Source organism: Dama dama, chromosome 8 (genome assembly GCF_033118175.1).
Source record: "Dama dama isolate Ldn47 chromosome 8, ASM3311817v1, whole genome shotgun sequence".
In the NCBI taxonomy this organism is placed as follows: Eukaryota; Metazoa; Chordata; class Mammalia; order Artiodactyla; family Cervidae; genus Dama; species Dama dama.
This window is the reverse complement of record NC_083688.1, coordinates 10555493-10569160: the sequence shown is the minus strand read 5'-3', so window position 1 is coordinate 10569160 and position 13668 is coordinate 10555493. Positions and strand designations below refer to the sequence as shown.

At 43.5% G+C, this 13668-nt stretch overlaps 1 protein-coding gene across 3 annotated transcripts in view; it reads left to right on the top strand.

The window, feature by feature from the left end:
• EYA3 (EYA transcriptional coactivator and phosphatase 3) overlaps positions 1 to 13668 on the top strand; it is an 88836-nt gene extending 75168 nt beyond the window's left edge. For all 3 annotated transcript variants that reach the window (XM_061148349.1, XM_061148348.1, XM_061148350.1), the window contains 4 exons: positions 305 to 419; positions 1374 to 1495; positions 7274 to 7374; positions 9978 to 13668. In XM_061148349.1, the coding sequence (XP_061004332.1) occupies positions 305 to 419; positions 1374 to 1495; positions 7274 to 7374; positions 9978 to 10058 (419 nt within the window). In that variant the 3' untranslated portion in view covers positions 10059 to 13668. The remainder of the gene's footprint in view (positions 1 to 304; positions 420 to 1373; positions 1496 to 7273; positions 7375 to 9977) is intronic.

Below are 13668 nucleotides of genomic sequence, written 5' to 3'. Positions count from 1 at the left end.
CCACCAGTCTGCAAATGATGTACTGGCTGGTTGATGAAAGAATGAGCTTGAGCCAGATCCTAATCACAGTGTTTCTCTCAGCTGATTTTGTTGTGGTTATGCCCCGCCTAGCAAAAGACGCTGGTGGAAAGAGTCAAAAAGGCTTGTTGAGTAGGCTGCTGCAGGGTCTTATCAAGGAGAGAGATGTGTTAGCTCAGTAGATATTTCAGTAACACACTATTTCCAAATTGAATTGAGAAGTTGCTTTCTTGATGCCAGCACTGATCTTGTCAAATGATGAATGTGTCTTTTTTTATTCCCAAAGGGCTCCTCAGTCCCCAGAGAAAGGAAGCACTGCAGAGACTAAGAGCAGAAATTGAAGTTTTAACAGATTCCTGGTTAGGAACTGCCTTGAAGTCTTTACTTCTTATCCAGTCCAGGTATGGAAATGCTTTTTCTAGGTCTCATCCTCTCAGAGAGATTCTTTCTCCCACCCTGGTCCAGGATAGGCCATTCCCAAAAACAGGCTGTGGGGAAGGGCGAGAGGAGTTCAGTGATGCAGGCAAGGATTCATAGTGGGAGGCAAGGCCATTTTATTCTAACAGCACACCTTAGAGTTTTGAACATCTTTTTCTTTTCTCTTACTTTTTGTTCACAAAATTATACTCAGTAACCCAGAATCTCCAGCACCGGAGGTGGATGGGCCTGATAACATCGAAGAATCCATGGAGGCGACTTCACAAATACCCTGAATACAGGAAGCTCCAAAGAAATGTAGCACGGCCTACTCAGGAAGGCAGGATTCAAAAGAGAAAGGGTACATTAAGCAGATTAAGGAGATTTGAGCTCAAAGCTTAGAATGGGAAATGAAAACATAGCCTTATTCGTCCCTCCTTCAAAGCTAGAATTCCAGACTTAGAGCCTAGTAAACAGAAACTGACACCCAGGAGTGGATATCTGTGAAGGGAAGAGACTTGTGAAAATAGTGTATGTTCTGACCTCTGTGACGAGCAGAGGACTGAAGTCGTATCTCATGGAAGGGCCGAGTGCACTGAGGTGAAGCGCCACTGCGGCTGAAAGCCTTGTCGTGTTTTCTGTGGTTGGTGTCAGTACCGTGGGCTCATGGAGTTTGCCAGCAGTGCAGTGAGCTGGAATGGAAATGAGGGGAGAATCAGGGCGCTGCTCTGTGTCCACCACAGAATCTCTGCCCTTTAATTTGGAAAATAAGTAAACCTGAGATAGAGCAGGAACTGAACGTTGGCACTGAACAAATGTCGTACCAGGAGCTTTGAGGTTAATGTTTCACAAGTAGATCCTACAGAGAAGACTCGTTTGAGTTCTTGTTCCCAGGTTGGTTTGATTTCACTTTTTTATTGTCTTTTTCTCCCTTCCAGAAAGAATTGTGTGAATGTTCTGATCACTACAACCCAACTGGTTCCAGCTCTGGCCAAGGTTCTCCTATATGGGCTAGGAGAAATATTTCCTATTGAAAACATCTACAGTGCTACCAAAATTGGTACGGCTTCAGTTCTGTTTCTTGTGACTGCTGCTTAGGATGCTCTTATTATTTACCAGTCCTGCTGTTAGACACTTTATACATAGGTATATCTACAATCCTCTGTCCATTCTTCTCCTGGCATTACTGATGAGGCAGTTCAGGCTGACTCAGGACTTCACAGCTTCACAGGATTCAAATCCAGGTCTGTCAGACTTAAAGTGTATTGTGCTCTTTTCTTTTCTATTTGAAAGAACATAATACTTAGTTTAGAAATCTACTTTTGCCTCATTTCAGATTTCTCCTTCATAGAGTGCTGCAGTATAGCATAATCAGAAACACTAGATTAAAAATCAAGGACTAAGCCATGTACTTTAAAATGATTAAATCCCTCACACCTGTTAGGATGGTTGCTATCAAAAAAACAAACAGAAAATAACAAGTGTTGGCAAGAATGTGGAAAATTTGGAACCCATGTGCACTTGTGGTGGGGTTGTAAAATGGTGCATCTGCTGTGGAAAACAGCATGGCTGTTGCACAGAAAAATTGAAAATAGAACTGTTAGGTGATCCAGCTGTCCCACTTCTGGGTATATAGCCAAAGAATCCAAAGAGGATCCCAAAGAAATATTTGCAAGCCTACATTCATAGCAGCATTATTCTCAAAAGCCATAAGGTGGAAGCAACCCCAAATACCCAACAGAATGGATAAATGAAAGGTGGTATATACATACAGTGGGATAGTAGCCAGTCTCAAAAGGGAAGGAAATCTTGTCACATGGGTACTACATGTATGAACCTTGAAGACATTATGCTAATAAGTTCAATCACAGAAAGATAAATACTGTATATTTCCACTTACATATAAGATTCCTAGAGTAGTTCAGTTCATAGAAACAGAAAGGAGAATGGTGGTTAACAGAAGCTTGGGGAAAGGGGAAATAAGGAGTTGTTGCTTGGTGGGTATAGAATTTTAATTTTGTAAAATGAGAAGTTCTGGAGAACTGTTGCTCAACAATGTGAGTTACACTTATTATTACTAAAAAATACAATTTTAAATGGTTAGAAAGAGAGGGAGGTGGGAGGGGGGGATTGGGATGGGGAATATGTGTAACAAAAAAAGACAAAAAAGAAAGAAAAAAAAATAATAAATGGTTAGAAAGAGAAAAGGAAAAAAAAACAAAACAAAACACACAACTGAGGACCGAGTCCTAATTCCCCTGCTTATTAGCTCTTCAGGAAATTACTGTATCTCCTGAGCCTCAGTTTTCTTGTGTAAGATGAGAAACTACCCAGAGAGGTTTTGAAAATCAAATGAGACTGTGTATGAAAAGATATTTTTTATCCGCCACAAATGTATTCAGTACTAAGTATATGAAATAGTACTTGATAAGTATGTGCTGAATTGATAAACTAATTGGCACCAGGTTTGTATAAAACCAACTTGTTCCGCTGAGAAGGCAGCAGAATGTGTCACTCTAATCATATGTGCTGTACAAGGTCCGCTGACAACTGTCCCCTGCCCCCTCCAGACACTTGAGTCTGTATCTACTTTCCTGTTTCCCTGTCGCAGAGGAGATAGCTCTAGTGTGAAGGTGAACTCTAGGTATCCACTAGATTAAAAGGTGTCAGGCATTGCCAGGGCACTCGGAATATAGCCGTGACAGAATCCTCTGTCCTCATGGGACTCACCCTCAGTCAGTGGTGCTAGAATAATTGGTTTTCTGTGTGTGGGGGCCGGGGCGGGGTGGGTGGGGGAGGCAGAATTGGATTTCTTCTTTATGCTGTTTGCAAAACTAAAATTCCAGGTGGATAAAAAATGTAACACGAAAAGCAAAACTTGAAATTTTGAAGAGAATATGTAAAAGTATCTGTATGACCTTGAGGTAGGGAGGGATTTCATTTAAGAGACCCCAAAAATAGTGTTTAAAAAAAAAAAAACAACAGAAAAAAGCAATCGTTTGGTTGCATGAAACTTTTATATACAGTGAAAGATGACATAAAGTGACAAGCCAAGTCACAGACTGAGAGAAGGTATTTGTATACATGTACTTGTTCATTAGTACAGAGCTCCTGCAAATCAATAAGCAACATAATATAAAAAAAAGTAGGCGCAAACCTTGGAACGGCCAGTTTGCAGAAAGGGAAACCCAAATTGTTAGTAGACGCATATGAGAAGTTTTTTGAGCTCATCGATTTAAGGATCTGCAAATTAAAATGGGATACGTAGCCCATTTATTAGGTTGACAAAAACTACTTTGAGGGTCTCAGACTACAACCACATACTGAATTCTGCCCACTGCCTGTTTTTTGTAAAGTTTTATTGGAACAGAAGCCATGCCTGATTATTTCTGTAGCTGCTTTCACACGGCAGTAACAGACTTGAATAGTTGCAACAGAGATCGTATATGACCTGCAAAACCTAAAATATGCCACCTCCTTCCCTTGAGTAATTCTCATTTGCAAAAGGAGGTACATTTAAGGACTTTCTTTTATGCATTTTTATTCATACTAAAAGATAATGAGAAACAGCAGGTAAACCTGTCTGTGAACAGAAAATAGACATGAAACAATGGAATACTATAAAGCACTTATAAGTAAGTGAACTAAAGCTATATATATATATATCCCTAAAGATTAGTATTAAAAAGTGTTGAACACAAAAAAACCACATTGCAAATAGTATGTACAGTGTGCAAAATTTACATAAAAGTAAAAAAAATATTCAAAACAATAACCATACATTGTTTATAGATATATAGACTCATGGGGAGAAAGGAGGAGGAAGAAAAGCATCAAGTAGGCATACAACAAAAGTTTCAAATTGTATGATCTCATTCTTATTTCTTTATATATATATAATTCTTTTTACTTTTGGCCGTGCTGGGCCTTGGTTGCTGTGTGGACTTTTCGCTGGTTGCGGCCAGCAGGTCTCCTCTGCAGTTGCGGTGCCCGGACTTCTCGTCGCAGTGACTTCTCTCGACGTGGAGCACAGGCTCTAGAACACAAGCTCAATAGTTGTGGTGCACAGGCTTAGTTGCTTTGCAGCATGTGGGGTCTTTCCAAACCAGGGGTTGAACCCATGTCATTCCTGCATTGGCAGGCAGATTCTTTACCAATGATCCACCAGGGAAACCCTCATTTTTATATTTTTTTAATCTAAAGCAACTCTAAAGTGTTAAGATTTGACAAAGCTGGGTTGGTGGTAGATATACAGGCATTTGTTTTTATTGTTCTTTTTGTATGTGGTTGAATTATTTCATTTACAAGGGAATTGATAGGGGAGATAGATCTGAAACCTCCCCTTCAGATTTTGCTCCTCCTGCCCCTGCTTTACTGTGCATTTTGTAAGAACTCTGATCATTCACTTAGTTTCCCACACCTGAAAGGTAGGTTTCTGTGGTGCTTGATTCTGTATCCTGGCACTCAGAGGCTCATCAAACTAATGGACGTGACTTTATTCCTTCTGACAATAAGTGTGCTTATTTGGTGATTTTCTCATTTCGTCCAGAGCTCATTAGCTGAGCTCCAGTGGTACCTGGCACCATGGTAACCACAGTGAGAGGCTTGAGGCTTTCCTTCACAGAGCTGTAAGATGAGAGTGGGCAGAGGAAATGTTTGTTCAGTTCCTCTGAAATTATTTCAGAATTGCAGTTCTCTGCATGGCCACTCTGTGATCTGGACATTAAAGAGAATTCCCAAGATCATTTCTGAAAATGTCAACAGTGTTTCTAATAGAGGAAGCCCAGGAACTTAATCTTCTCCACAGTCCTGGGCATCTTGCAGTTACAGCTTCTATTGCTTGACATTTGGTAAGCTCACCACTCATTGGTCCCATCCTCCCGAACAGGAAAGCTCATCTCTAGGATTGTTTTGAAAGTATAAAATGAAAGTGTATTTACCAACTATGTTGGAATTATTTTTTCAAGTGGCTACTACTTTACTCTGAGCTGTTAATAACTCACTCTTAATACAACACTCTTAATCCTTTTAGAGGAGACATTCCTAATTGTATTTCTTCCTTGACCATTGCAGGCCAGGACAATGAAAACATCTCAGTGTCTCTGTCTTCTAAATATGAGACTTTTCCTTTGTTAGGTCTTAGGAGAAATGCCTAAAATCCTACTGATTTAGGGATCCTACTAAAAGTTTTTTCTCTGAATCATAAATTTGACTGTGGCTCTAGCAGATTAGGTGGTAAGGACATAATGGTTAGAGTGGGATTAGACACACAGCTCTTTTAACACTTAATAAGAACATCTATAACACATTATTAGTTGAATTATTTAATATTTAAATTGGGGCTGAAGATCTGGACTATTGTCATCCCCCGAATCATTGTGAAATGAATATGTATTTACTCAGCAAACATGGTTTGAGTGCTTGATGTCAGTGTAAGGCGTGACAATGCTGTTGTAAAGTGGGAGCGTTGAAAAGGACCCAAGTGCATCTAAACCAAGCCTTGTATTATGAGTGGGAGATTGAAGCCCCTTGTACTAAGAGTACACTGGAGTCTGGTCCAGGTTTGAGGTGCCCCCTGAGCTAGGCATGTCACAGACTTGCAGTTGGTCAGCCGTACCCCCCAGGAATTCTGAGTATGGGTGTGAGGTTCTTGTTACTTGCGTTGTAGTCATCTGAGATTTGTGTATTTTCTATAGTTGTATATTTTATTACAACAGTTTTCCAGCAGATGGCATTCAAGTGCCTTGAGGAAGAGGCACCTTTTTCTTATTCACACAGGAGCCCTGGTGTTAAGGCACTTGAATCTGACAAGAAGTAAGGACGAGAAGGTTAATGGAGCAGAATGAAAAAAGGAAGCCAAGTTAGGGCCTTGCTTAACTAAAGAACCAGAAATAAAGCATAAGAGATGGTGAAGGAAGAGCAAGAGAAATAATTTTATTTACTTGTGCAAATAGTGTCTTTGCCACAGCAGTGTCATGTGTGAGTTTTTAGATGTTGGTTCCAGGTGGGATTTGAACTCTGATACATTACTGTGTTTCCAAGAACTGTCTGCAGTGGTTTTAAATCACCCGTTTCCCAAGGTCGCTGAAAATGGTACAGGGTCTCAGTTGTAGTTACACAGTATGAGGGAGGAAATTGCAGCTCTGACAAATATTGCTGCCATATTCATTGGATCTCTGGGACTCCTCCCCTCCTGAGAGACATAAGGCCCACGCCTAGAACTATTTCTCTTAGAAATGTAGAGTTGGAAGGAAATGCCTGTTTGTTCCAAATTACTCACCAGGAATCAGGGACTTCCTCATCTTTTTCTTTCACTAATAGTTTCCCCTCAAAAATCATCCTTTCTTCATGGCACAGTAACCAGAGCCTAGACTTAGAGGCAGAGGCTCAGAGTCTAGCTACTAGCTTGTTTGTAATCTGGGGCAAGTTTGGGTCTATATCCATCTATTAAAATAGAGGATGGATCTCACCTCACCCAGATTATCTTAATTGGAGGAATTACTTGAAAACTGCTCTGTATGCCATGAAGTCCAGGAGCTGTGGAAGAGGGAGGAAGTGTGTACAGCTCTCACACTGTGTTTATAGAACCCCCCATGCTAAGGTCCTCTGGGCTTCACCCTCGCTGCTAAAGTAAGAACCTAGAGAGCCAGTGCCTAAAAAGTCTGTGGTGTGAATGGAACAATTTCACATTCTTTGGGCAGAGGGCCTGCTGGGTCTCTGGCTGCCACCCTGATTCTGTCTAAGCACAGGCAGGTGAACCGAGCAGCACCCCTTTTCTTTGATATTGAACAAAAGGAAGGAAGGAATGTCTTAAGAGGAAATGTCTTTTTCTTATCAGGTAAGGAGAGCTGCTTCGAGAGAATTGTGTCGAGGTTTGGAAAAAAAGTCACATACGTAGTGATTGGAGATGGACGAGATGAAGAAATTGCAGCCAAACAGGTAACCATGGCAAAAAGCATAGTCTGTATGCGAATACATTGAGCAATTAGAAGAATCATAAAACTCAGAAATTGTAGCAATCTATTGTGCATTTACAGTGTTTTCCCTTCCTCTCCCATTTTTTCTTTCTTTTTTTAAAATTTGTTTGGCTGCGCCAGGTCTTAGTTGCAGCATACAGGGTTTTTTAGTTGTGGCATGCAGACTCCTACTTGTGGCTTGTGGGATTTAGTTCCCCGACCAGGGATTGAACCCAGGCCCCTGCATTGGGAGCATGGAGTTTTAGCCACTGAACCACAGGGAAGTCCCCATTTTTCTTTTATCAAAAAAAGCTAAAAGGTCATTTTCTCCCCCCATGCAGTTTTCCCTGTGAGTTATTAGATCCTCCTCTTCTCTCTCCTCCCTGCCATGCTAAAAATCTTAAAATCTTTGAGCGCTCCTACAAGGAGCCCACATGATTAAACCTGATGTGGGCCTCATCTTCGTCTTAGAGGGCAGTGGTTTCTCAAGAGGGTGAGACTCCACTACCAAAAAGACGGATTATTCAGACTTTTCTAGGCTTCGGATTCTCAAAAAACCAGTGCAGTCAACTGGGAATTGTTTAGAGAAAGTCCTGCCTACTCCTGAGTCCTGGAAAAATTATCCCGATGTTAACCTCCTTGCTAAGCGGTCCCAACTCCAGGTCATCCCTTTTTAATACAGGGAACAGCAGATGAAAGTCTTGGCTATGAAGACAAGTTCACGTCTCATTGCATCTATTTATTAACTATGTGACTTTGGACAGTTTACTTACTCTCTTTGAGAGTCTTCATCTGCTAAATGGACCTACAGAAGTTCTTTCCCCCTCCACCTCAGTTTTCTTCCAGCAGTTTCTTAGACATGGAGACACTGGGTTGCCAGCTAGAACCATCTGCCCTGGTTTTTTTCCATCTAGTTAACACACAAACTTTCAGCAGCTGTTAATGAACTATGAGTTTGGTAGTCAGTGGTGTTATGACCTAAGTATGTTTTCATTTGCCACTTTAGGTAGCAATTTGAGGACTTTCTTCAAGGTCTTTTTTTTTTTTCATATGTTATCTCCAAAACTTTCATTTTAAAGTGCTTGTTGCCCTCTGGAGAAGTCACTAGTGGATGTAGGTGCTGCTGCTGCTTGGTCTGAAGAAGGGAGTGGGGGAGATAACAACTCAAGTATTATCAGACTTCATGTCTCCAAGTAGGTGCCATAGACTATAGCCACTGGAAAATGTCTTAGAGCTCCATCCAGGTCAGTCTCCTCCCTGTGAGGGATCTTTTCTACAGCCTCTTTGCCGGAAGACTTTCTGTCAAGTCCTTGCTTGAGTATACCTAAGGATGAGGAAACTGCTTCTCAGGTATCCTGTTCCACTATGGAGTCATTCAGGTTCTTAGAATGTTCCTCCTTCCATTGAACTTAACACTTCTCCTTTGCATCCTGGTGTTAATCTCGTACTGCTGAGCACGTCTTTTTCCTCTTTATTTTTTTTCTTTCCTTCTTTTTTTGGCTGCCGTGGGTGTTTCAGTTGAAGTGTGCAGGGGCTTCTCTCTCGTTGCGATACTCAGGCTTCTCTTAATTGCTGAGCCCAGGCTCTAGAGGGCGCAGGCTTCAGTAATTACAGCATTTGGGATCTTAGTTCCCTCACCAGGGATCGCATTGGAAGGTGGATTCTTAACCACTGGACACCAGGGAAGCCCTCCTCTTCTGTGTATTAAAGACCTTTTAAATATTATATGTGAGCAGCAGGCTTGAAAAAGCACTGAGCTCCATGCCAGAAGAACTGTGTTCTCCGACTTTCAACTTTCCAGGGAACTTGCAACCAGTCTGAACAAGATGATTAGTAAAGCTAATCGCCATCAGCTTTATAGAAGATGTTTTCCAGCACTCAAGTTTTTCAAAGCCTTTCTTTAAAATATGGCTTCCAGAATGGCACACAGTATTCTGGACACGACTGATCACCTAAGATAGTGGGATTATTATTTCCTAGATCTCTATGTTCTGCATCTTGGTCATGAACAAGATTTGGGCCTACGGCTCTGCACCTAATAGAAAATAGACTATTTGTAAAAAAATAATATTAATACTGATTTCTTACGGGGGTCATCTTATTTGATCCTGAGTATCCTACATAGTAGCTAGAACAAGTATATCTCAAAGCACAGAGTTACCATTGAAACCTAATCAAAATCTCTCATATATGTAAGTGTATACAAAGTCCCTATGTGCATGCTCAGTCGCTCACTCATGTCCAACTCTTTGCAACCCATGGACTGCAGCCCGCCAGACTCCTCTGTCCATGGAATTTTCCAGGTAAGTATACTGGAGTGGGTTGCCATTTCCTACTCCAGAGGATCTTCCCAACACAGGGATCAGACCCATGTCTCCTACATTGGCAGGTGGATTCTTGACCACTCTGCCATGTGGGGAGTGCAAAGTCCCATACATATTTGATCAATATAATGATCTTAAATGTGCGTAGCAGTAGAGAGGGTTCCAGGTACTTTGGGGAGAGGTCTGTGGAGGAAGGGGTATGGATGAGTATGAGCTCCCAGAAGAAGTTGGGTTAACCAGTTACCCCTCCTCCCCCTTCCAGCACAACATGCCCTTCTGGAGGATCACAAACCACGGAGACCTGGTATCCCTCCACCAGGCTTTGGAGCTTGATTTTCTCTAAAAACTGGAATGAAGAGCCTTCCCCATGAGCTCCTTTTCACTCTTTGAAGGGAGCTGGAGACTGGAACCAACTGGGAACTCTCTCTCTCTTTCTCCTTGGAATGCTGGCGAGAACACAATCAAAACCAACAGCTGCAAGAGATGAAGCTGATTTTTGCTATGCGTGAGCTGCAGCCCCGTGTTCATCCTCGCACAGGAGCGGGAGATAGTTGGATTGAGAGAACAATAGACTCACCGCAGCTACAGTGCTTTTAATTCTTCTGGTTTTTGTTTTATTTTGATTCAAAAAAAATGAAGAAAAAGAAAAGGAAATCCTTGGGGCAGAGTTGCACTCTGCGTCCATGACCAGATTGAGAACTGCTACTAACATGTGGTGATAGGATAAACGCAGCAGACTTTTACAATAACATCTCTTGCAGTCTTTGTAATCTCCTTAGCTGTAGAACATACTCCCAGTGAATGTATATGTTATTTTTATAGGTAAGGGTCTGGTCTCTCTGAAGCAGATTCCCCTCCCCCTTTTCTTTTTCTAGCAAGAAAGGGGTGTATAAAGTTTCCTTGGAAAATCGTAACTGAGATATCTGAGATACCTCTCTGTGACAGTAGCACCTCCTCAGCTGCTCCAGTGGTCTGCTCTCGATGGTGGGCTCCTTCTCACTCTTCCACCTCCTAGTTGGCTGAACTGTGGGGCCTGGGACACTGATTAATTTTAGACTTTGCTGTTTCCCATCCTAGAAGCCTTAGTCCCCTTCCTAATCCCTCTCCCTTTTTGACCAAATGGCACAACCCTCGAAACTCTTCTTAGTAAATTTTAAGCCTTCAGCTTGACTCTTAGTCAAAGCTAACAGGAGCTTACCTTCAAACTGGAGAGAAGACCTAAGGCTTCTTAGGAATTTCCACTTCTTTGGCCCTTGAAACAGGAAGATTCCACCTTTTCCTCCTGCAGAGAGGTGCCCTTCCCCAACAGAGGCCACCCCACCACCCCTCCCTCTTAGTCATCAGTGCCGGGCTCTTCCACCCTCTGCACCTCATGTCCACCCCCACACAGCTCTGGTCAGTCCCCAGGCTTTGGACCCAAGTAGTCAAATCAAGTCTGAGAAAAGGCTCATAACCACATTTTGGCCAAAACTACCAAGGGATTTGACTTCATGCTCTGAATCCTTTAAGCCCTATGAGTGGTGTTCTGGGCATGTATTTACCCAGATCTCGGCCTGAAACTGAAGACGAGATGGCTGTGATCAAAGGCCAATTTTCCCATGGGATCCGTTCCCCACTTCTCAAGTCCCTTTCTAAAATGGGAAACTCGAAAGCCAGAAAGACTCACCTGATTTAAATGAGGTTGTAGATCCCCTATGCCATGCCTGAAAACTCAACCATGGGCCAAATGCAGGAACATCTCCCAACCTGACCTCTGGGAAGTTGGGTGGGTGTCCAGGCAGGAGTCGCAACCTTCAGTCCAGCTGTGTGTGTGGATGCCCCAGCCTCCACGAGCAGCCTGGGCACGTGCTCAGGCCGCATAAACTTCCTTAGAGCCAAGGAAGTTCAGCCTCTCCCAGGTTGCACAGAGAGAGGTGATTTTATAAGCACCTCAGAGAGATGCATTCTGGGTCCTTAGCAGGCGGCGTCCTTGACCAACCACAGCCATCACTGCTTACACGCAGAGGTTCAGCGTATCCACTTGGTGATGCTCCCAGCACAAAAGGGGCCAGATTCCCTCTAGTGCCAGATCACCCAGAGAAAGGCTGGTGTACACATTCCTTCAGAACGGACTGAGAAAGTGTTTCATAACTCAGTTGTAGGGAAGAGGTGTTTGGAGAGGAGCTCAAATCAGTGCTCGTCACAGGCCTCTTCGGCCTGTTTCCTTTGGACAGGGGAGGATATATCGTCTGAGGTGGATCTTCTTGGTCCGAGTTCACCGTAGTTGCCCAGATGCTGTTCTGTCTTGCTTGATAGTTGATCTTAGCGTGCTCTTGGCTGCATGGTGGATCTTTACTTCCAGGCCCCTCCACGCCCACCCCATCCTGGCAGGAGAGCTGTTGGCTTCCTGCCCTGCACATAGGCCACCTGGTTGGTGCTGCGCTTCAGGCTGGTGAGACTGCAGAGCGGTCCACACATCATGCACACAAGTACACACACTCACACACTCACACACTTTCCTCTCCTTGCCTGCTGGGAGCTCTTTATTCCTAGAGTATGACTTGGGACTCCTTTTTCGATGGCCTTTTCCCTCCTGCTCTGACTGCACAGCTTAGGTTTTTTTTTTTCAAGTTGCAAAAGCAACTTGAAGCTGGCTCAGAGAGGTGAGGACGCTCCCTGGGCAGTGCCGTCTTTGCTCTTTTCTAGTAGTTCAGAGGGCAGACAGAAAACGGGAGCTTCCTGGCTCCTCTTTGCCAAAATGAATCGTCCAGGGAACCCAGTGCCCTTCAGTGAGCCTGCTTTCCTCCTCCAGGGCACAGAGATCCGGAGGAGGACAAGCGGGCAGCACAGCAAGCTCTTGGAGGCTGAGGTCCAAAGCATACTATGGGTCCTTTTCGTCAAGGGGGAAGCCCTCTTTACTAGAAAGAGTCTCCACCCACCCGATGAGTCCTTTTCGCAGCTGGGCACTTAGGGTTCTATAAGATGGGTCTGCACGCTCCATGGTGAGAGCTGGGCCATCTCTAGTAAGGGATCTGGAATTGTTAGCCGTGTCCCGGGTCTAAGAGGTGGTTTTCCTTTCGAATGTAAAACTGACTGTGCCTTAGCATCACCCTATCCGGTGCCCCTGGGGCAGCAGGTGGTAGCCAGGAGAGTGGATGCCTGCTCCAGATCTAGATGCCTAGTGGGGCTTCTATTTGGTTTGGGGTATTTCTTTCTTCTGCTCTGCAACTGGGGGGAGCAAAGCTAGTGTCCCAGGAGACTTTGTGCCACAGCTTGTTCGCAGTTTACACAGACTTGTTCGTGTTAAAGCTCCAAGCAGAATCTGATGGGCCAACTCTAGCTGCAGCATCTGGAGCTTCTGAATGTTGACTACCTTGAATGGGTGTCCGTGCCACTGAACCAACGAGGAGAAGGGGCTAAGAGGTGGAGCCACACACTCCCTCTTCTTAGGGGAGCGATGGTTGAAGCCATGGGGTGGTGAGCTTCAGGCCTTCCTCTCCTTGTTCCTGCAGAAGGGGGCATTAGGACCCCTCTTAAGCCAAGCTTCTATTTCTCACCACTAAATCAGTTTCCTTTTTCATTCAAAAGTTGAAACTCCCCAAATATTCAAGCTGTAGAAGCCAAATCGAAATTCTTAGATTTTGAAATATCTTAAGATAACCACGAGAGAACATCTAATTCTGGCTCACCTCTGATCAGCAGGCCCTGTCCCTTCCTCTCCCGAGTCAGACAGCTCTAACACACAAGGTTACTTGGCTAGTTTCTAATGCACTGATGGGAGCCATCCCATTAAGGACGACTTCTACTCAAAACACGACCCTCTGGACTTCAGGTGCCTCATTTATCAGGTAAAGGCGTTGACTGGATATATTTATGTGACTGCGGGCATTTGTGGCTGTCGAGTCCTTGACCATAATGTTATATGTAATGGGAACTATCTTATAAACTTGAAAAAATAAAGTTTTTATTTTCTA